General features: G+C 42.2%; 1 protein-coding gene across 5 annotated transcripts in view; it reads right to left on the bottom strand.

Moving 5' to 3' along the window:
• The window catches only part of LOC110491531 (transmembrane protein 150A), a 29,149-nt gene extending 7,351 nt beyond the window's left edge, over positions 1–21,798 (bottom strand). Inside the window, exons 1-6 of one of the 5 annotated variants that reach the window (XM_021565052.2) lie at positions 21,358–21,792; positions 21,017–21,245; positions 16,511–16,558; positions 10,649–10,735; positions 5,519–5,586; positions 2,576–2,703 (exon numbers count right to left, since the gene is read on the bottom strand). In XM_021565052.2, coding sequence (XP_021420727.1) covers positions 2,576–2,703; positions 5,519–5,586; positions 10,649–10,735; positions 16,511–16,558; positions 21,017–21,081 — 396 coding nt within the window. In that variant the 5' untranslated portion in view covers positions 21,082–21,245; positions 21,358–21,792. Of the gene's footprint in view, positions 1–2,575; positions 2,704–5,518; positions 5,587–5,688; positions 6,176–10,648; positions 10,736–16,510; positions 16,559–17,039; positions 17,110–21,016; positions 21,246–21,357 lie in introns of those variants that run through there. The other 4 variants (XM_036946415.1, XM_021565053.2, XM_036946416.1 and 1 more) reach the window with 4 other exon arrangements.
• Between the last annotated feature and the right edge of the window lie 621 nt (positions 21,799–22,419).

The raw sequence follows: 22,419 nt of genomic DNA, 5'->3' as shown, positions 1-22,419 counted from the left end.
TTTGCTAATTTATAAAAAATGTAAAAACAGAAATATGAACATTTACATAAGTATTCAGACCCTTTGCTCAGTACTTTGTTGAAGAACCTTAGGCAGCGATAATAGCATTGAGTCTTCTTGGGTTTGACGCTACAAGCTTGGCACACCTGTATTGGGGAGTTTCTCCCATTATTCTCTGCCGATCCTCTCAAGCTCTGTCAGGTTGGATGGGGACTGGCGCTGCACAGCTATTTTCAGGTCTCTCTAGAGATGTTTGATCGGGTTCAAGACCAGGCTCTGGCTGGGCCACTCAAGGACATTCAGAGACTTGTCCCGAAACAACTCCTGCATTGTCTTGGCTGTGGGCTTAGGGTCGTTGTCGTGTTGGAAGGGTAACCTTCGCCCCAGTCTGAGGTCTTGAGCGCTCTGGAGCAGGTTTTTATCAAGGATCTTTCTGTACTTTGCACCGTTCATCTTTCCCTCGATCCTGACTAGTCACCCAGTCCCTGCCGCTGAAAAACATTCCCGCAGCATGATGCTGCCACCACCATGCTTCAACGTAGGGATGGTGCCAGGTTTCCTCCAGACTTGAACCTTGGCGTTTGGCCAATCTTGGTTTCAACAGACCAGAGAATCTTGTTTCTCATGGTCTGAGAGTCCTTTGTGTGCCTTTTGGTAAACTCCAAGTGGGCTGTCTTGTGCCCTTTACTGAGGAGTGGCTTCCGTCTGGACACTCTACCATAAAAGCCTTATTGGTGGAGTGCTGCAGAGATGGCTGTCCTTCTGGAAGGTTCTCCCATCTCCACAGAGGGACTCTGTGGTTTTTGCTCTGACATGAACTGTCAACTGTGGGACCTTTAATAGACAGGTGTGTTCCTTTCCAAATCAATTCCAATCAATTTAATTGACCACATGTGGATTCCAATTAAGTTGTAAAAACATCTCTGAGCTCAATTTCGAGTCTCATAGCAAAGGGTCTGAATACTTAAGTAAATAAGGTATCTGTTTTTTATTTGTAATAATTTGCAAAACATTCTAAAAACCTGTTTTCGCTTTGTCATTATGGGGTATTGTGTGTAGATTGCTGAGATTTAAAAAACATTTTTTTGAATAAGGCTGAAACGTAACAAACTGTGGAAAAAGTTGACCTCCCAACTTGGAAGGTCAACTTTTTCCACAGTGTGTTATGTTTCAGCCTTATTCTAATTTTTTTATGCCACTAGAGATTCTGGGTTCGAGCCCAGGCTCTGTGGGCTGCGAGCTGCGACCGGGAGACCCATGGGGTGGCGCAAAATTGGCCTAGCGTCGTCTGGGTTAGGGGAGGGTTTAGCTAGCAGGGATGTCCTTGTTCCATCGCGTACTAGTGACCCCTGTGGCGGGCTGGGTGCAGTGCACGCTGACACGGGCGCCAGGTGTATGGTGTTTCCTCCGACACATTTGTGCGGGTGGCTTCTGGGTTTAGTGGGCAAAAAGAATGTGGAAAAAATCAAGGGGTCTGAATACTTTCTAAAGGCACTGTCTGTAAATATTTGGAAGATACTTGGTAGGCAGAGCATTAATTTTCTCCTCCCCTCTGTCATTCTACAATCAGTAAATCACAACTCTTTTTTGTGTGTGTGTGTGAATTTTACCCCTTTTTTCTCCCCAATTTCGTGGTATCCAATTGTTAGTAGCTACTTACTATCTTGTCTCATCGCTACAACTCCCGTACGGGCTCGGGAGAGACGAAGGTTGAAAGTCATGCGTCCTCCGATACACAACCCAACCAAGCCGCACTGCTTCTTAACACAGCCGCACCAATGTGTCGGAGGAAACACCGCGCACCTGGCAACATTGGTTAGCGCGCACTGCGCCCGGCCCGCCACAGGAGTCGCTGGTGCGCGATGAGACAAGGACATCCCTACCGGCCAAACCCTCCCAGTAAATCACAACTTGAAGGGGAATGGTTTAGTGGTGCGCTTCGCACCAGAAAGATGGGCCTTGGTTCAAAGAAAACAGACATCTACGGATATTTGACAGAATCAGCATGTGATGTTGAAGAGAATGTTGTTTCCCTATGTTAGAAAGAGGCCAAGGAGACCTTGGTTTGCCATGGCACCCACCTACAAAACAGTGATCTCTCAGTGGTCTTTCACTTGCATCTCATCAACCTGCACTTGGATTAACTAGCTGTCAAAGTGAATGTTTTCTACAGACTACAGAGCACCCACAGAGGACAATTTCCCTGTTTTTGAGGACTTACTGGGAACATCAAACAACTAGCACTGCTTCAATAAAGTCATTGTGATTTACAATGCCCGGATGTAGTGAAAATCCCACAGGCTAAGATAGTGATCAGTTATTTTAAATTTATGTAATACAGTAGTGAAATCTTATGCAATCATACAAACAATGGACTTGCTGCCTTAGTTAAGAAATGTGGAGTTGCATCTTGTTACTATCGACCACACCAGTAGCCTACACAGCCTATACAGTGGTCAAACCTGAACACAGGCCTCTAATAGTTGAGCACATTACACCTTCATCCAACACTTCACAAGAGCCATTTAGTGACAGAGATGCTCCACTGTGGGAGTGACGTCAGTTCTGTTCTTACCTGGAAGTTGCCCACCATAATGAGTCCTGCAGCACAGATCCAGCCAGTGGAAAGGCCGGCAGTGTTAAGGACACAGTTCTGGTGCTTCTCTATGACGTGGGCATACCGCAGCAGCCCTATCAAAATCACTGAGGGAGGGAGGAGAAACAAAACAAACATTTTTATTTTCACCTATCTATCAAGCAGACAGAACCACTCATCTGGTGACGGCTCACTATCAAATCTGCCAGAGCATGGAATCAACAAGAAACATCACTCTACATGTCCCTCTTGCAGAGTAGGGAGTAGTCCACTCTTGGATATTGAGTTGCAAGATGGAAAAGCAGATAGAATGTGCATAACACTATGCCAAGAAGTGCCGTCTCTGCCGAGTTGTTAAGAACTGGAAACCAAGTTGTGTGCAGATTCCTAATGGCTCTGTACCAAACTGGCCAGTGAAGACTTTGCTGCAGCCGTACAGCACTTCCAAGAGCAGCAAACTGTTCTCCCAAAAATCCATTGGATGGAAATAGGTTCACATCTGGTGTCCATCTCACCACCAAGCGAGTGTTTAGATGTGCGTGTTGTCAATACAGTGATAATGCAGCAGATAATGCGATAAGAATCCCTGTTTGCTAGTGATTCTTTGGCAAATTCACTAGTTAGGACACAGTGAGGGATCTACTTTGTGGCCGGGGTTTCAGACGTTACCATTCTTCTCATCGCAACTCCACACCAAGCGCCAGAGTTAAGTAAACGCTCTCGCAGTGTGTGTGCTCAAACAAAAACGAACCATCCCTTTGTGGCTTCTGGTGGTGTGCTTTGTTCACGTGTTTGAGTACGTGATCGCTAGCACTTTGTGCTGCATTCAACCCCCAAGCAGTGCCTCTAACCGCTCCCCGACATAAGAGAGCCCTGTTCAAACAAACTGAACCGTGGGGGGTATTAAATGCACTGTTTGATAAGACTGTTATGTAATAATCACTTCAAAACCTGTCCATTCTAACTTTGTTCTAACTTCAAACTGGTAAGGACAGTACAAATGATACAATTGCAAATACTGTACATACACCGTAATGGATCCAGATATATGATATATCCATGTTCATACTGTATGCCCTTTGGCAAACATTTTGGCACATAAATCAATCTGAAAAGAGACCATTTGAACAGGGTAAGCTAATCATAGGTTTTTTAGGTCTCCAATGCAGTCCTTATAGGGAAAATTCCTTGACAGTTAAGGTTTCTAAGGATGAATATTCCAAAAAAGCCAATACACTCTGCGTCCATGATTGGCTTTGAAGCACAAACAAAACAACCAAAATAGCTGGTTTCAAGAGGTTTTGGCAGAGAAACAGCACTGCTGTAATTGCCCATGATCGGGCTGCAGCGGTTAGTTCATGTGGTGTCGGAGTGGGGGGACACACACAGAAAGTTCTCCTTTCAGGGGGTGGAGTAAAAGGGGCGAGGGGGGGCATAGACTTCTGTTTGTGGAACAGAGACCTTGTTAGATTCACAGCCACAGCTGGAAAAACGTCGACCTGGAGCTTTTAGTATTTTTGATATTCTATTAGGATCCCCATTAACTGTTGCAAAAGCAGCAGCTACTCTTCCTGGAGTCCACACAAAACATGAATAGAGAACATTAATAGACAAGAACAGCTCAAGGACAGAACTACATCAGAACATTTTACTACATTTTAAAAAGGCACACGTAGCCTACATATCGATACATAAACACAAACTATCTAGCTTTAACAACTACATTTAGGGATGCCCAGTGAAGCAAACTATTTTACTTTTACAGTGAAAGAGGATGACAGAACGACAGACATCCCTGACAGTTACGTACAGTGTATTGGGTATGACTATGAGTGAGTGGATAGCTAACAGAGTAGTCATCGATCTACATCGTAATCCAAACTCGAACAATTTGCCGCCATTTTGCCACCAAAATCATTTTCTCTGGTCTCAGTGCCGTCAGTGCATTAACTTCTTATGGCTGGGGGGCAGTATTGAGCAGCTTGGATGAATAAGGTGCCCAGAGTAAACTGCCTGCTACTCATGCCCAGAAGCTAAGATATGCATATCATTAGTATATTTGGATAGAAAACACTCTGACGTTTCTAAAACTATTTGAATGATGTCTGTGAGTATAACATAACTCATATGGCAGGCAAAAACCTGAAAAATCCAACCAGGAAGTGGGAAATCTGAGGTGTGTAGGTTTTCAAGCCTTTGCTTTTCCAATATACAGTGTAAAATTTGGTCCGATTGCACTTCCTACGGCTTCCACTAGATGTTAACAGTCTTTAGAACCTTGTTTCAGGCTTCTACTGTGAAGGGGGAGCGAATAAAAGCTGTTTGAGTCAGGTGTCTGGCAGAATGCCATGAGCTAAGTCTCGCGCGCGGCCGTTAGCACGAGCTCTGTTCCTTTTCATTTCTAAAGACAAAGGAATTGTCCGGTTGGAATATTATTGCAGATTTATGATAAAAACATCCTAAAGATTAATTCTATACATCGTTTGACATGTTTCTACGAACTGTAATGGAACTGTCGTCTGAACTAAGTGCCTGCACCTTGTGAATTTGGATTTGTGAACTAAACGTGCAAACAAAAAAGAGGTATTTGGACAGAAATTATGGACTTTATCGAACAAAACAAACATTTATTGTGGAACTGGGATTCCTGGGAGTGCATTCCTATGAAGATCATCAAAGGTAAGTGAATATTTATAATGCTATTTCTGACTTCTGTTTACTCCACAACATGGCGTGTATCCGTATGGTTTGTTTTGGTCGCTGAGCGCTGTACTCAGATTATTCCATGGTGTGCTTCCGCTGTAAAGATTTTTTGAAATCTGAAACGAGTTGCATTAAGATGACGACACCGCATGCTGATAATGGACCTATGATGCATCACCCTTCCTATTCAAAAGAAACATGAGTTTCACTGGTACATACCCATGAAGGATCCGGTACTGCAGATGAGGCTGAAGAAGCAACTCTCAGGGGGAAGGGTGCCACACTTACTGCAATGAAAACAGAGGGAGGGAGGGATCAGTTAGTGTCTGAACTCTGCGGTACTGAAATAGACCCGGCCATGTTTCCCTTGGCAAAAGCAACAGACCAACCTCATGTAGATGGGTAACATGGTGAGCAGATTCTTTGGAAGCCAAGCTCGACCACACAGCTGGAAATATTGGCTGCATTTCAGTACGCTCAGTACTACAACTGATTCCTCCCTCCTTCTGTGGCACCCTTCCATGCAATAAAGCCGCAAGTGAACAGCAAATCTGGTTTCCAAAAAACATACACAACGCCTCTCCCACATGTGACCTACTTGTGGTGTGTATGTACTGACACGTATGTGTAACTGATGTAACTGATAGACACACACACACACACACACACTACATGTTAATGTTTTTAAATGTATGTACATTTTAAAGTCTTTAGTCTGTAATGTCTTTTTCGTTATGTGTTGGACCCCCTGTAAGACTAGCTGTCTCCATTTGCTTCGGCTAATAAGGATCCTAAAGAATCAAATCAAACTCTCAAACTCGTTCCTTCTCTTCTTTCCGTAGTCTGCACTTACAGTTGAAGTCGGAAGTTTACATATACCTTAGCCAAATACATTTAAATTCAGTTTCACAATTCCTGACATTTAATCAGAGTAAAAATTCCCTGTCTTACGCCAGTTAGGATCACCACTTTATTTTAAAAATGTGAAATGTCAGAATAATAGTAGAAAGAATTATTTATTCCAGCTTTTATTTATTTCATCACATTCCCCGTGGGTCAGAAGTTTACATACACTCAATCAGTATTTGGTAGCAGTGCCTTTAAATTGTTTAACTTGGGTCAAACGTTTTGGGTAGCCTTCCACAAGTTTCCCACAGTAAATTGGGTGAATTTTGGCCCATTCCTCCTGACAGAGCTGGTGTGACTGAGTCAGGTTTGTAGGCCTCCTTGCTCGCACACGCTTTTTCAGTTCTGCCCACAGATTTTCTTGAGGATTGAGGTCAGGGCTTTGTGATGGCCACTCCAATACCTGGACTTTGTTGTCCTTAAAGCCATTTTGCCACAACTTTGTAAGTATGCTTGGGGTCATTGTCCATTTGGAAGACCCATTTGCGACCAAGCTTTAACTTCCTGACTGATGTCTTGAGATGTTGCTTCAATATATCCACATAATTTCCCCGCCTCATGATGCCATCTATTTTGTGAAGTGCACCAGTCCCTCCTGCAGCAAGGCACCCCCCACAACATGATGCTGCCACCCCCATACTTCACGGTTGGGATGGTGTTCTTCGGCTTGCAAGCCTCCCTCCTTTTCCTCCATATATAACAATGGTCATTATGGCCAAACAGTTCTATTTTTGTTTCATCAGACCAGAGGACACTTCTCCAAAAAGTCCAATCTTTGTCCCCATGTGCAGTTTCAAACCGTAGTCTGGCTTTTTTATGGCGGTTTTGGAGCAGTGGTTTCTTCCTTGCTGAGTGGCCTTTCAGGTTATGTCGATATAGGACTCGTTTTACTGTGGATATAGATACTTTTGTACCCGTTTCCTCCAGCATCTTCACAAGGTCCTTTGCTGTTGTTCTGGGATTGATTTGCACTTTTTGCACCAAAGTACGTTCTTCTCTAGGAGACAGAACGCGTCTCCTTCCTGAGCGGTATGACGGCTGCGTGGTCCCATGGTGTTTATACTTGCGTACTATTGTTTGTACAGATGAACGTGGTATCTTCAGGAGTTTGGAAATTGCTCCCAAGGATGAACCAGACTTGTGGAGGTCTACAATTTTTTTTCTGAGGTCTTGGCTGATTTCTACTGATTTTCTCATGATGTCAAGCAAAGAGGCGCTGAGTTTGAAGGTAGGTCTTGAAATACATCCACAGGTACACCTCCAATTGACTCAAATGATGTCAATTAGCCTATCAGAAGCTTCTAAAGCCATGACATAATTTTCTGGAATTTTCCGAGCTGTTTAAAGGCACAGTCAACTTAGTGTATGTAAACTTCTGACCCACTGGAATTGTGATACAGTGAATTAATTATAAGTGAAATAATCTGTCTGTAAACAATTGTTGGAAAAATTACTTGTGTCATGCACAAAGTAGATGTGCATGACACAAGTAACCTAACCGACTTGCCAAAACTATAGTTTGTTAAAAATCAATTTGTGGAGTGGTTGAAAAACGAGTTTTAATGACTCCAACCTAAGTGTATGTAAACGTCAGACTTCAACTGTACACGTAAAAGTCCCCGTAGGTGTCCACCGCATTGCATTCACCTATCCTGTGTTTTCAGATCCGTGCAGATGAGAGGAAGGAGACTATGAGAGGTTATTGAGGAAAACATGCATGGATCAAGGAGCATGTGTAGATCATTGAGAGAATCCGAACATGGGAAAAACAATATCTCACTTTCCCACACACAGGTCAAAACCTTTCACAGTACAAAACCGTGACCAGTGCACAGAAACCCAGTCACCCACCCACAGACTAACGCCTTCATAAAAGATCAAGCATAACACTTCTTGTTGACATTTGTCTTGTCACCATTGTGACGTTTCAAAGGCTCACAGAGGATCCACTAAACAAAATGTTTCACTTCCTGCCAGTGCCAGGCCAGTAAGTGTGTGCATATCTCGCTATCTCTCTCTCTCACGCACGCACGCACGCACACACACATTTAACAAACACACACGCACAAACCACACAGCCAAGGACAAGCTGTGTGTTGTGTAGACATATTCCTGTTATTCTGTAGATGAAGGGGGAGAAAACTTAGCCTGGCGACCCACGTGACTCACGGCGCAGGGAGAGCTGTGAACACACTAGTCTGGAAAGGAGGCCGTTTTTTAATGCAATATTCGCTCAGAAATTGTGCGGCGGGTTTGATTGGCTCTCTCAAATATTTTAGACCTCTCGTTGTTTGAATTTTAAAATCGAACAGTTGTAATGGAAGGGGGGCGGTGCTCGAGGTCTGTGTTTTGCTTCGCATGTTTTTTTGAGGAAGACAGAAACCAGTAAAAGCACAGCCCCCTTCGTCATTGACACTTTGTGCCGACAACATCCCAGACTCTGAAGTCAGGAGGACTTTGAGAGTTAGGTGTTAGCCAGACTAGTGAAACCCAGGCTACATAAGAAGGAAAACAGAAAGGTGAAAAAATGAAAGATGAAAAAGACAATAGGGGATATTTAATGACAGCAGCAACAGGCCATGAAGACCTTGCTCTCCTTGCTGCCTGTTATGTACATTCACTTCATGTACACCATGTGCTTGCTTTCTGTAATGGTAAATGGCAGATGCATTGATCATTCGTTTAACATAATGGATGACCTCGACCTCAACCAAACAACAAGCAGCTCAACTCACAGGGCAAATGGTATATAGTGTAGCATAGTTGTTAACTGGTACTGTGTACATATGCAGTGTAGGCTTCTGTTAGTGTGCGGAGGTAAATATGAATGAAACAGTACAGCATGGTACAGACTAGAGGTCAACCGATTAATTGGAATGGCCGATTAATTAGGGCCGATTTCAAGTTTTCATAACAATCGGAAATCTGTATTTTTGAGCGCCGATTTCTGATTATTTTTAAATATTTTTTTATACCTTTTATTTCACTAGGCAAGTCAGTTAAGAACACATTCTTATTTTCAATGACTGCCTAGGAACTGTGGGTTAACTGCCTTGTTCAGGGGCAGAATGACAGATTTTCACCTTGTCAGCTCAGGGTTCCAATCTTGCAACCACACAGTTAACTAGTCCAACGGTCTAACCATTGCACTCCACGAGTAGGCTGCCTGTTACGCGAATGCAGTAGAAGCCAAGGTAAATTGCTAGCTAGCATTAAACTTATCTTATAAAAAACAATCAATCATCATCACTAGTTATAACTACTAATCCAGTTAAGCATGCAATATTAACCAGGTGAAATTGTGTCATTTCTCTTGCGTTCACTGCACGCAGAGTCAGGGTATATGCAGCAGTTTGGGCAGCCTGGCTCATTGCGAACTAATTTGCCAGAATTTTACGTAATTATGACATACATTGAAGGTTGTGCAATGTAACAAGAATATTTAGACTTAGGGATGCCACCTGTTAGATAAAATACCGAACGGTTCCGTATTTCACTGAAATAATAAACGTTTTGTTTTCGAAATGATAGTTTCCGGATTCGATCATATTAATGACCAAAGGCTCGTATTTCTGTGTGTTATTATATTATAATTAAGTCTGATTTGATAGAGCAGTCTGACTGAGCAGCAGCAGGCCCGTAATCATTCATTCAAACAGCACTTTTGTGCGTTTTGCCAGCAGCTCTTCGCAAGAACAGCACTGTTTATGACTTCAAGCCTATCAGCCTAATGGCTGGTGTATCCAATGTGAAATGGCTAGCTAGTTAGCTGGGTGTGCGCTAATACTGTTTCAAACGTCACTTGCTTTTAGATTTGGAGTAGTTATTCCCCTTGAGCTGCAAGGGCCGCGGCTTTTGTGGAGCAATGGGTAATGCTGCTTCGAGTGTGGCTGTTGTCGATGTGTTCCTGGTTCGAGCCCAGGTAGGGGCGAGGAGGGAGACGGAAGCTATACTGTTACACTGGCAATACTATAGTGCCTATAAGAACATCCAATAGTCAAAGATATATGAAATACAAATGGTATAGAGAGAAATAGTCCTATACATTCTATATTAACTACAACCTAAAACCTCTTACCTTGGAATATTGAAGTCTCACGTTAAAAGGAACCACCAACTTTCATATGTTCTCATGTTCTGAGCAAGGAACTTAAACGTTAGCTTTTTTACATTTTTACATGGCACATATTACTTTCTTCTCCAACACTTTGTTTTTGCATTATTTCAACCAAATTGAACATGTTTCATTATTTATTTGAGGCTAAATGGATTTTATTGATGTTTTATATTAAGTTATATTAAGTTCAAATAAGTGTTAATTCAGTATTGTTGTAATTGTCATCGGGAATTAATCGGTATCGGCCTTTTTGGTCCTCCAATAATCGGTATTGAAAATTAATAATCGGTCGACCTCTAGTACAGACAGTGTAATACGGTACTGACCTGATGAGTGGGACATTGTCCAGGGTACAGCACAGCTCAGGACTCCTCTGTAGAGACAGCTTCTCCTCACACGACTGATTATACAGCCTGGATGAAGAAAAAAAAACATAGACTTTACACTTTTGCTATCAAATGGAACATACTTTACCCACTGGGCAAAAACTAGGTGAATCAACGTTGTTTCCATGTCATTTCAACAAAATAATAAAATTTGATGAAGTTGCATCAACAACGAAAACTGATTGGATTTGCAAAAAGTAATCAACGTAAGGGAATTTAGACTTTTTTTCACCCAACTTTTTTTGTTGATTTCACATTAAATTCATGTTAGTTGACAACTCAACCAAATGTAAATCAAAACTAGAAGTTGGACTGACATTTGTGCCCAGTGGATAACTTTTCTGAGGGAATTGTATTCCTTATTAAGGCATATTTGCAGATGGAACTATTGCATAATCCGCCTTAGACAGGTGGCTATCCTGAATGGACTGTGTGACCTTTGTGAGGTGAGATGAGAGCATAAAGTCACCCATTAGTTATGCTTCGACTCATGCAAAGTCTGGATCAGAATGCGTCCCCACCGAACACCCACCACTACTAAAGTAAACACATCTCGCATAACACTATCGTGAGGACAGACACTGGGAGACGAGAAGCAAGTACAGGGAGTGAACATTTAATAAATAACTGAGGAGCAACAAACAAGGACAGCGTCTGGACAGGGGAAACATAACGACAATGATGCTGACACAGGGATCAAACCAAGGAACAGACAGATATAGGAAGGGCAATCAATAAAGTAATGGAGTCCAGGTGAGTCCAAAGACGCGCTGGTGCACGTAATGATGGGCAGTCTGGTGCCCTTGAGTGAGCGGGAGCAGGCGTGACAGTACCCCCCCCCCGGGCAAGCCTGACGGGCCGGCTGAGACATGGGAGTCTGACGAGTCGGTTGAGGCATGGGAGCCTGACGATCCCGCTGAGGTGTGGGAGCCTGATGAGCCGGCTTAGGCGTGGGAGCCTGACAAGCTGTCTGAGGCATGACTTGGGATGTGAGAGTGATGAGCCGGCTGAGGCATGGGAGCCTGACAACCCGGCTGAGGCATGACATGGGATGGGAGCCTGCCTGGCCGGCCGGCAGAAGCATGGGAGCCCGAAAAGCCAGCTGAGGCATGACGTGGGATGGGAGCCTCCCACTTGATGGATGACTGTATTTATTGATGGGTGCTTGGAAGAACATTGACGTAGGTACTGTTGTATTACAGGTGTCTGTCTACTGATCAGAGTACACTTTATCTTTTATGATTTCTAGAATATCTATATATCAAAAACAATTTATTTTATTTTAACTTTTACCCCTTTTTCACCCCAATTTCGTGGTATCCAATTGTTTTAGTAGCTACTATCTTGTCTCATCGCTACAACTCCCGTACGGGCTCGGGAGAGACGAAGGTTGAAAGTAATCCCCCCCTAAGAGGCTGAAAAGATTTGTCATGGGCCCTCAGATCCTCAAAAGTTCTACAGCTGCACCATCAAGAGCATCTTGACATACAGTATTGCATCACCGTTTGGTATTGCACCGTCCTCGACCACAAAGCGCTACAGAGGGTGGTGAGGACAGCCCAGTAAATCACTCCCTGCAATCCAGGAACTCTAGATCAGGCGATGTCAGAGGAAGGCCCAAAAAATTGCGAAAGACTCCTGCCACCCCAGTCATAAACTGTTCACTCTGCTACTGTCCAGAAAACAATACCGGCGCATCGGCTCTCAGACCAAGACGGCTCTCTCTCCGAGACAGCTTCTACCCCAAGCCATAAGACTGCTAAATAGTTCATTAAAAGGTTAACCAAACTATCTGCACTGACCTTATCTTGCAGTGATTCTATGCACACTCACAAGATTATATACACACTACATACACACTCACTCACACACATTACACTGACACTCCCACACAAACCCACACACATTCACTACATATGCACACATAAAACACACACACATACCGACAAAACACAAACAGACCTACACACACACTCATATGCTGCTCCAACTCTGTTTTTATTTTACTCCTATTATTATCTATCTAGATGCCTAGCCACTTTACCCTGCATTCACGTACAGTTGAAGTCAGAAGTTTACATACACTTATGTGGGAGTCCTTAAAACTCGTTTTTCAACCACTCCACAAATGTCATATTAACAAACTATAGTTTTGGCAAGTCGGTTTGGACATCTACTACGTTCATGACACATGTAATTTTTCCAACAGTTGTTTACAGACAGATTATTTCACTTATAATTCACTGAATTAAAATGCCAGTGGGTCAGAAGTTTACATACACTAAGTTGGCTGTGCCTTTAAACAGCTTGGAAAATTCAAGAAAATTATGTAATTGAAGCTTCTGATAAGCGATTGACATAATTTGAGTCAATAGGAGGTGTACCCGTGAATGTATTTCAAGGCCTACCTTCAAACTCATTGCCTCTTTGCTTGACGTCATGGGAAAATCAAAAGAAATCAGCCAAGACCTCAGAAAAAAGTGTGTAGACCTACACTGGTGTGATTCATCCTTGGGAGCAATTTCCAAATGTCTGAAGGTACCACATTCATCTGTACAAGTATAAACACCATGGGACCACTTAGCTGTCATACCACTCAGAAAGGAGATGCGTTCTGTCTCCTAGAGATGAACGTACTTTGGTGCGAAAAGTGCAAATCAATCCCAGAACAACAGCAAAGGACCTTGTGAAGATGCTGGAGAAAACAGGTACAAAAGTATCTATATACACAGTAAAACGAGTTCTATATCAACATAACCTGAAAGGCCGCTCAGAGAGGAAGAAGCCACTGCTCCAAAACCGCCATAAAAAAAGCCAGACTACGGTTTGCAACTGGACAAAGATCGTACTTTTTGGAGAAATGTCCTCTGGTCTGATGAAACAAAAATAGAACTGTTTGGCCATAATGACCATTGTTATGTTTGGACGAAAAAGGGGGAGGCTTGCAAGCCGAAGAACACCATCCCAACTGTGAAGTGGGGGTGCTTTGTGAAGTGGGGGTCTTCCAAATGGAAGACTGTGGAAGACAGGAAGACTGTGGAAGACTTCAACTGTGAAGTGAGGGTCTTCCAAATGGACAATGACTCCAAGCATACTTCCAAAGTTGTGACAAATTGGCTTAAGGACAACAAAGTCAAGGTATTGGAGAGGCCATCACAAAGCCCTGACCTCAATCCTAGAGAACATTTGTGGGCAGAACTGAAAAAGTGTGTGCTAGCAAGGAGGCAAGAAGGCAATGCTACCAAATAATAATTGAGTGTATGTAAACTTCTGACCCACTGGGAATGTGATGAAAGAAATAAAAGCTGAAATAAATCATTCTCTCTACTATTATTCTGACATTTCACATTCTTAAAATAAAGTGGTGAGCCTTACTGACCTAAGACAGGGACTTTTTACTAGGATTAAATGTCAGGAATTGTGAAAAACTGAGTTTAAATGTAATTGTCTAAGGTGAATGTAAACTTCCGACTTCAACTGTATCTACCTCAAATATCTCGTCCCCGTGCTCATTGATCTGGTACTGGTACTTCCTGTATATAGCTCCACATTGATCTTGTACTGGTATTTCCTGTATATAGCTCCACATTGATCTTGTACTGGTACTTCCTGTATATAACGCCATTCTTGTGTATTTTATTCCTCTAAAGTTACTATTTTTAGTTTTATTTAATTATTCCTTTTTTAACTCTGCGTCGTTGGGAAGGGGTCGTAAGGATTTCATGGTAAAGTCTACACCCGTTGTATTCGGCGCATGTGACAAATACAATTTGATTTTGATTTGATTCATGGTGTGTTTAGGACCTGCTGAACACACCATGTACCTAGTGTGATGTTTATCCACGTAGATACAAACCATGCCGTAACATCATACCCTACAAGCCTGCAAGGATAACAACAATACCTTTTCTGGGGTTATCACCTTTACAAATAAATCAATTTTCAATGACAAACCAAATCAGTGACGACACAACAGTTAAAGTTTGGGCAACCGTTATCCCACTAGGCACAAACTGATTGAATCAACGTTGTTTCAACGTAAATTGTCAACGTATTGCAACGTGGAATCTATGTGGAAAATACATTGAATTTGAAAAAAGTAATCAACTGTTGTTATGCGAGTCTTTTGAGGGTGACATTTCAACCACAGGATTATGTCATAATGGTAACCAAATTTCAACATAGACAAACCTAAAACAACGTCTGATCTTCAACGTTTGGAAAATTGATCTATCTACAGCTACCTTTAGGTCTCCCATCCAAGGTTTAAACCAAGCCCAGCCCTGCTTAGCTACTGTATGATATTTGTCACTAACTATTAACATGGTGCTAATGTGAGAAGGATTATTGAGAGGTCTCCAGTTATAAAGTAAATAGATTCACTGTTGATTTCAAAGGGTAGGTTTAACAGAACAAATGAAATGTGACCATACTTTATCACTCATTTCATAAATTATGCTATTTACGCCTATATAGCATTTACAAAGTCAACAACAACTATCATTTCAATTCAATCCTAGAGTTTAAAGCTCTAGTTGATTTTAAATGTAATGATATTTAGTGATATTGAATTATTTTTGGTTGTCAACGCAACCAAATATCAACGTATATCTACGTGGATAAACATCAACCCTTATCCCAGTCTGATCATCCTTATCCCAGTCTGCTGTTCCCACATGCGTCAAGAGGGCCACCATTGTTCCTGTTCCCAAGAAAGCAAAGGTAACTGAGCTAAATGACTACTGCCCCGTAGCACTCACTTCCGTCATCATGAAGTGCTTTGAGAGACTAGTCAAGGACCATATCACCTCCACCCTACCTGACACCCTAGACCCACTCCAATTTGCTTACCGCCCCAATAAGTCCACAGACGACGCAATCGCAACCACACTGCACACTGCCCTAATCCATCTGGACAAGAGGAATACCTATGTGAGAATGCTACATTAATTTACATACTCATCTCATATGTATATACTGTACTCGATACAATCTACTACATCTTGCCTATACAAATTAATAATCGATATGTTGGATTCACATCTCCATCTCAACCAAAAATAATAAAAGTTAAAGAATAGGACTAAATCAAATCAAACTTGATTGAAAGTGCATTTAAAGTTTGAGTTAGTTATATTCTTTAACTTAGATGTTTGGTTGAAATGGAGACGTGAATCCAACATATCAATTTTTAATTTGTAGACAAACTGGAATAAAAACCAGACTAAGTCAGTGGCACAGTGGAACTATCCAAGCAGAAGATACACCTCCTTCAAATGTTGACATTTGTTTGCGTTGACAACCAAACACAATTCAATAGAACTTTTGAAATACAACAAATAGCCTATTAACGTGTTCACAAATGATATGTTGGATTCACGTCTCCAATTCAACCAAATAAACACAATATCTGACAATGTATTCCCATTTGAACTTTGCTGTGCTTTTAAATGGTTGGATGGAAATTCCACAGACTTCTTTTCTTTGAGTGGGTGAATAGGTTTTAATCTCATTGATCAACGTCTCAACCAAATATTACCCAATTATCCATGTTGAAATGACGTGTTGTGCCCACTGGGATCCTTCTCGATCTCTGAGCCCCAAAAAAATGACACCAACTGAAAGATTATCAGTTCTCTTTGTTGTGGATAATGACATGTGGTGAGCTCATGCATTTCAGTTGAATGAATTCAGTTGTATAACTTACAAGGTATCCCCCTTTCCCCCTTCTGCTATAGATAATGACACTGATTATGGGTGAGTCAACATTATCATTAGAGAGTTGATTATAAAGTACAGTACCAGTTATCCACGGGGCAGACATGCTGGTTGTAGAGGGCCATGGCATATCTGAAAATAAAATAGAGACACGTTTTTATCCAAGTGTTACATAGTCAATAGAACGACAAGTTAGAGTGCTCAGAACGAGTAGAATAGCAAAGAGTTGCAGCCTGACTTCCCACTAGCTGGGAAAAATTCTAGGAGTGTATTGCACTAGCCTTAATACAAAACTAGATGTTAATCTTCGTTTCATGCAATAGCTACATCCCAACGCTATGAACCCCACAACGGTTCTGCAGACTCATCAGTTGGTGGTTCCGATGCCTTTGTCACTTAGTAACATATTAATTAACATATTAATTAGGGTCATAGTTTCGAGTTTCCAGACCCAGTTTGCTGCAGTGAAAAGATGTCCGCATGAATTAGTGCACAGCCACCTCCATGGCCAGTGGTCTAATTGTACATGTCTTGTGGACATCCTTTGACTGTAGCAAACTGGGTCTGCACTATGCATTCCTCTTTCTCTGAAGGTTATCTGTCAACGGCTAACCGGCTCCAAACACAACACGACCACGACTCCAGAGAGTTCAGCCCTGGGGGCAGCAGTCTCTTATCTGACGGTTGACAATAGGCTACTGAAGAGAGAACATTGGGTTTCAACCACTACATATCAGGATCAGATCACGCGGTGTTCTCGTGGACACCCACTGGATATCATAATGTACGCAAAACAGAGTTGCATAATAGACTGACACTGATGGGGCACTGGGTTCTGATGAGATCACATAGAGGATCACCCCCAAAAGAACATGCTGACACAGCAACATGAAGAGACGTTTAAAAGTTTCACCATTCCGTTTGAGAACCTCTATTCAATATCTATTGGTTGCAGGGGATGATAATGCGGAAATGCTTAGGTCATGCCTATCGATACCTCCTTTGCTTAGGTGAGCAAACAAATATAGGGGGGGGGGGGGGGGGGGGTTGACCTTCTGGAGAAAAGCAGAAATCCTGACAGAAATCCTGTCAGACGTGAGGGGGCACACCTAAAATTAATGCAACTCATTGGCTGAGGCCATGTGGCCTAACCAGTAATAACTCCCTATATAATTGGTTAGGAAAACTTGGGACCCTAATGATCACACATCACATCACATTGAATAGCATACTTCTGTTGTGCTTAACTTAGTTACTCAGATTAAATCTTCATAAGACCTTCTCTGAAGACATCTCTCCTACAGTAAATACACAACCCTTTTTGACAAAGGACTCATGCTGTGCCCAAGCTAAACATGCTATAGTGTAGGTCTCTGGGTTACGTACGGCAGTAGTAGACCCATAAACCCACAGGCAGGCAGGTGTTAAGTGTCTATGAAACAGCAGGTCTGGAAACAGCCTGGCCTGGGGTTGCCAAGCAGGGTTACTATCGCAGTCTCAGACAGGAGAGACAGGGAAACTTTTGAAAGTGGTTGTGAAGAGAAATTGAGCGCCCACGATACAGGGGTTCCATAAGATACAGTACAGTAGAATGTACTATGTTTTGTCACACTGGACACAGAGAGAGAGAGAGAGAGAGAGAGAGAGAGAGAGAGAGAGTTGAGGGTGGACATAAACAGTAACTGACCTAAAATGCGTATGAAAAAAGGGGTGTGCCTCATCTCTCATGGAAACTCATTGCAGCCTGCATACCTGAGATCTCTCTGCACCCTTTGGAATACAAGGAAGCCTTTATGCTGTACTTTTAGAAGAAGAAAAAAAGGTCCTACAGTATCTAGAAACTAAAAAGTTCCAGGTAGGAAGAACCCTTTTGAGTCCAGGTAGAATAACCATTTTGGGTTCCATGAGGAACCCTTTCCACTGAGGGATCTCCATGGAACCCAAAAGGACTCAATCTGAAACCAAAAAGAGTTACTACCTGGAAACAAAAAGGGTTATCTAATGGTGACAGTCGAATAACCGGAACCTTTTTTTTCCTACGAGTGTGCAACACACAGTCCCCAATTCTGAGTTGATAGAAGTTGCACCTAAATGCTGGTACAGGGTCAGATATTATTTGTCCTCCAATGCTTACAGTTAGGATTTGGGCTTGGGTTATCTGATCCTAGATCTGAGAAGTGACATTCTTGACTTGGCTGGGTTGCAATGTCCATTCTATTTAGTGTGCCTGTGGACCTTGGCCTCATCCAGGGGTTTACTGTAGAGTCGCTCTCTCATTTGCAAGGACCTGAAGTCAACAGTTAGCTAGAGAGTTGTGTTATCTAGCGCTTCTGTGAAATTCCCAGAGTTTAATGACCTCAACAAAAACACTCTTTCATTTCAAGGAGCACTAGAGAGTGCTGGCCAAGCCCCACACCTCACAAGTATAACCTGATACTCCACTGGGTCCCTGGGAAAAATAACTAGGACATTCTGTAAAGAATGTATATTTATTTGTTCAAAACTATTGTATCTATTGCCTGTGGTGTAGATGTTTGTGTCTGTGTGTTTTGGGGGGGGATTCCATCAAGTGTAACCAGTCACTCAGCACTTTTCGAGGATAACAACTTCTTATCTTAAGACGGGCAGGTGAGAGGAGATGTCCAAACACATGATCTTCCCAAGCATGGTGGCTTTGCCAGATAAGGTAGCAGACAAACATAATGTATCCTATCTATCTCAGAAGCTCTCTGAGCAGACAACTACGGTGCGTCAACTCCTGTGTGTGAGGCTACACAGCACAAATCTCTTCTGAGAGAGAGAATGTTTTTATGTGTGCTGTTTTTTTGAACAGAACATTGGACAAATGACAGCAACGTGCTGAATTATGAGTTCAACTTACATGAAATAAAAATGGTAATACAAACATAAATGCATGTTCATCGTCAAATGTTCAGCAGGCCAACCATAGCAGAGGAAAAGCTCAGTCCTGCAGTGGATCAGTTCCAGTTTAGTTGAAGAGCGGGTCTGGTGAAGTGTCTTACAGGTAGAGTTCTACTATCTTTGTGATACCAAACTATTGTATAACATCAAGCCTTTCAGCTCCGCTCAATAATGCGATAGATAAAGTGAGATGTGGGGTTACTACTGTACAGTACAATTAAAAGAGAACGTTCAAGAAAGAACCTCTAGATTAGAGCCTCTCTCGACTTCAGGAGCGGACTGGGACCAGAAATCAGTCCTGGCATTTCTGACACACTGGCCCATTTTTTTTAGTTGAGTCCGCCACACAGGCCATTTTTTTCCTTTGAGGCCATTATTAGCCAAACAATGATCATTTTGCACACAAAAAATCAGAGTTACATAGGCCCACTGGGATAAAAATGGACCAGCCCATCTGGCATTTGCCCAAAATGCCAGATGGCCAGTCCGCCCATGGTGTGCTTGTCTCATGACTATTCTGAGACTTCCCTGGAACTAATATTATGTTCAGGAGGTCTCTCTTGTAAAAGAGATTTCTAGTCTCAATGAGACTAACCTGGTAAAATAAAGGTTAAATAAGAGGTATGGGTCTCTACTGCTCTGGCCCTCTGGCGGTGCATTCCACTGTAGCAGTGATCACAGCAAGCCCAGGCATCCCCTCCGTCTGAACACCAGTCACACACAGCTGGCGCTAACACGTGGGATGGTACACAGCCTTTTTATTGATTTACCCTCCCTTTCTTTAACCTATTATCCCTTTACTTACTTACTCTTCCACTCAATCTCCAACTCAGCTGTCCCTCTCACTCTTTTTAGGCCGTCTTCTTGGCTTTTTCATTGCCTTTTCGCACAAACTACATTTGTAATATGCAGGGGAATAGATTCTCAAGAGGCCTGATAAATCCCCAATGAATATTTCGCAATAACCATCTCTAAAATTACAGCCAAGGGAACCTGATACCATCTGACCACCTCAATCCAACCCACAGACAGATGCCAAAGGGTACATCAACCCATAATAACAGGTCTTCTAACTCATTTCATCCATACAGTCTGCCTTTATTGCCAGTTGTTTCAATGTAAAGGGTAATTAACACTTTTGTGGCAGGAGTGCAATTAAGACACTAGCTGAATAGAGGGATGGGGAGGCCCAACAGGATTTGCTTGAATTTAGATGTTTGATTCATATAAGTCAGCAAGTAATCCATGGCCATAGAGAGAAATGTTGGCTTTCCATCACCTTATTTTTCAGCTTAACTTAATTTAACTTAAGGCTTCTCAAACTCAACGAAGTTCATACTTTTTCGACACAGTCTTTCAAACAGTCTCAGGTGTAGTTCCATGTTTTTTCTTTGTCTTTACAGACAACTTGACCGAAGATCACTAAGGTTTCAGTCTTGTAGAATTGTAACTGTATCAAAGGTGACAATTTGGTACAATCTGCAGTTATGCACATTGTGGAAGACCTTGGGACAGCATACCCTACCCTCTATATATACTCACAACACAATAGGGAAATCTGACCTAGGTTCCTCAAGAATACACAATACAATACTTGTCTTGTTGAGACCCGAAGAAGAAAAAAAACAGAACACTTTTACTTGTACTTCTTAGTTAGGTTATACTTACACAACCCATATCCCAGTGATGGTGAGGACAGGAAGGCTGATAGGTATGATCACCCAAATAGACATGTTGATCACTTTGGTCTATGTGGTCCACTAGGTACCTGTACCTCCCGAGGAAAAAATGGGATAAATCCACTTCTCTCTCCCTCTTCAACTTCAGTGATTGAAGTCCTTCAGGCAGTCCATAACAGGCATGCCTTCCATAGCAAACATCAGGACTGATTAAGAATCTGTAATGAAACACGTGTATTATGGTTATTGCATTATAACGTAATAACATAGACGTATGGATAAAGGTAGCGTACAGTAGGAGGGCAAGGGCAGACGGAGTTTCCATCATACCTTTGCACCTTTCTAGGAAATCGTTCAAGATCTGTAGCTAGTTCTCCCAAATCCGGAAAAAGATATGCCCCAGAACATTTTCCAGAAGTGTAGATTTCTTCTCTGGTCGTTTGCTTAACGTGTTTCGAAGCAAATCATATACAATTCCTGTGTTAAAGAGAGGCGAGATCAGATTTAATGCTGCTGTTCCTTCGTCCGCCTTTTTTTTTTTGCTCCGGGAGATGTGTCTGTCTCCGCTGCGAAAAAGTATGTAAAGAGAGCCAGCTGTTGCACCTAACTCCTCCCACGAAGGAGAGCTTTTTGAAGGGAAAAAAATTATAAAATGTCAAGACAATACATCCCAGTAGCTTATCAGTGATCTGCGATTTATTTTGTTATTTTCTTCTCTATTTCTAAATGTGCTGTACTCTTGTTTTTTCAAATACTGCCTCACTACAATACTACAATAAAGTGTCTCTCTCCCATGCAATCTCCACATATGCCATTGTTCAAACAGATGCAGTTGTTCAAACCTATCAAAAAAGTGCGATAAGATAAATAAACAAGAGTATACGTGCGTGTGGTGTGTATGAGACTCATCATTATCGGACGTCAGAGAGTGGTACTCTACCTACTTGCTTGTCGTAAAGATGCAAAATGTCCGTTCATCATTAATGAAAAGCTCTGTACATGCTCTTCATAAATCACTGATATGTGGCATTGTTTATACGCACATCTACAGATTACTCGTTGCTGTAGTGAGATGAGGTGAAGTTCTTGGATCGCCACTAGTTCTGAGAATCGTTGTCACAACTGCATTCAAGGCATTTACTTAGTCCGCAGAGCACTACAACAGACCTGCCACCCGAGAATAGCGGTTTATGTTGTTTTCTTTTCTATTCATTTTTCTTGAATGAGTTTGGTACAGTGGTGTTTCTCGGGTAAATAAAATACAGTGTGACTGTGGGGGCTCACGCGGCAGCGGCGGTAACTCACGTGCACCGTGGTTAACTAACACGCTTGATTGAATATGGCCGCGTGGGCACCGCGCTGCATTCAAACACTTTTTTAAAGAAATGAAAG

This window comes from Oncorhynchus mykiss, chromosome 16 (genome assembly GCF_013265735.2).
Source record: "Oncorhynchus mykiss isolate Arlee chromosome 16, USDA_OmykA_1.1, whole genome shotgun sequence".
In the NCBI taxonomy this organism is placed as follows: domain Eukaryota; kingdom Metazoa; phylum Chordata; class Actinopteri; order Salmoniformes; family Salmonidae; genus Oncorhynchus; species Oncorhynchus mykiss.
This window is presented reverse-complemented; position numbering and strand designations above follow the sequence as displayed.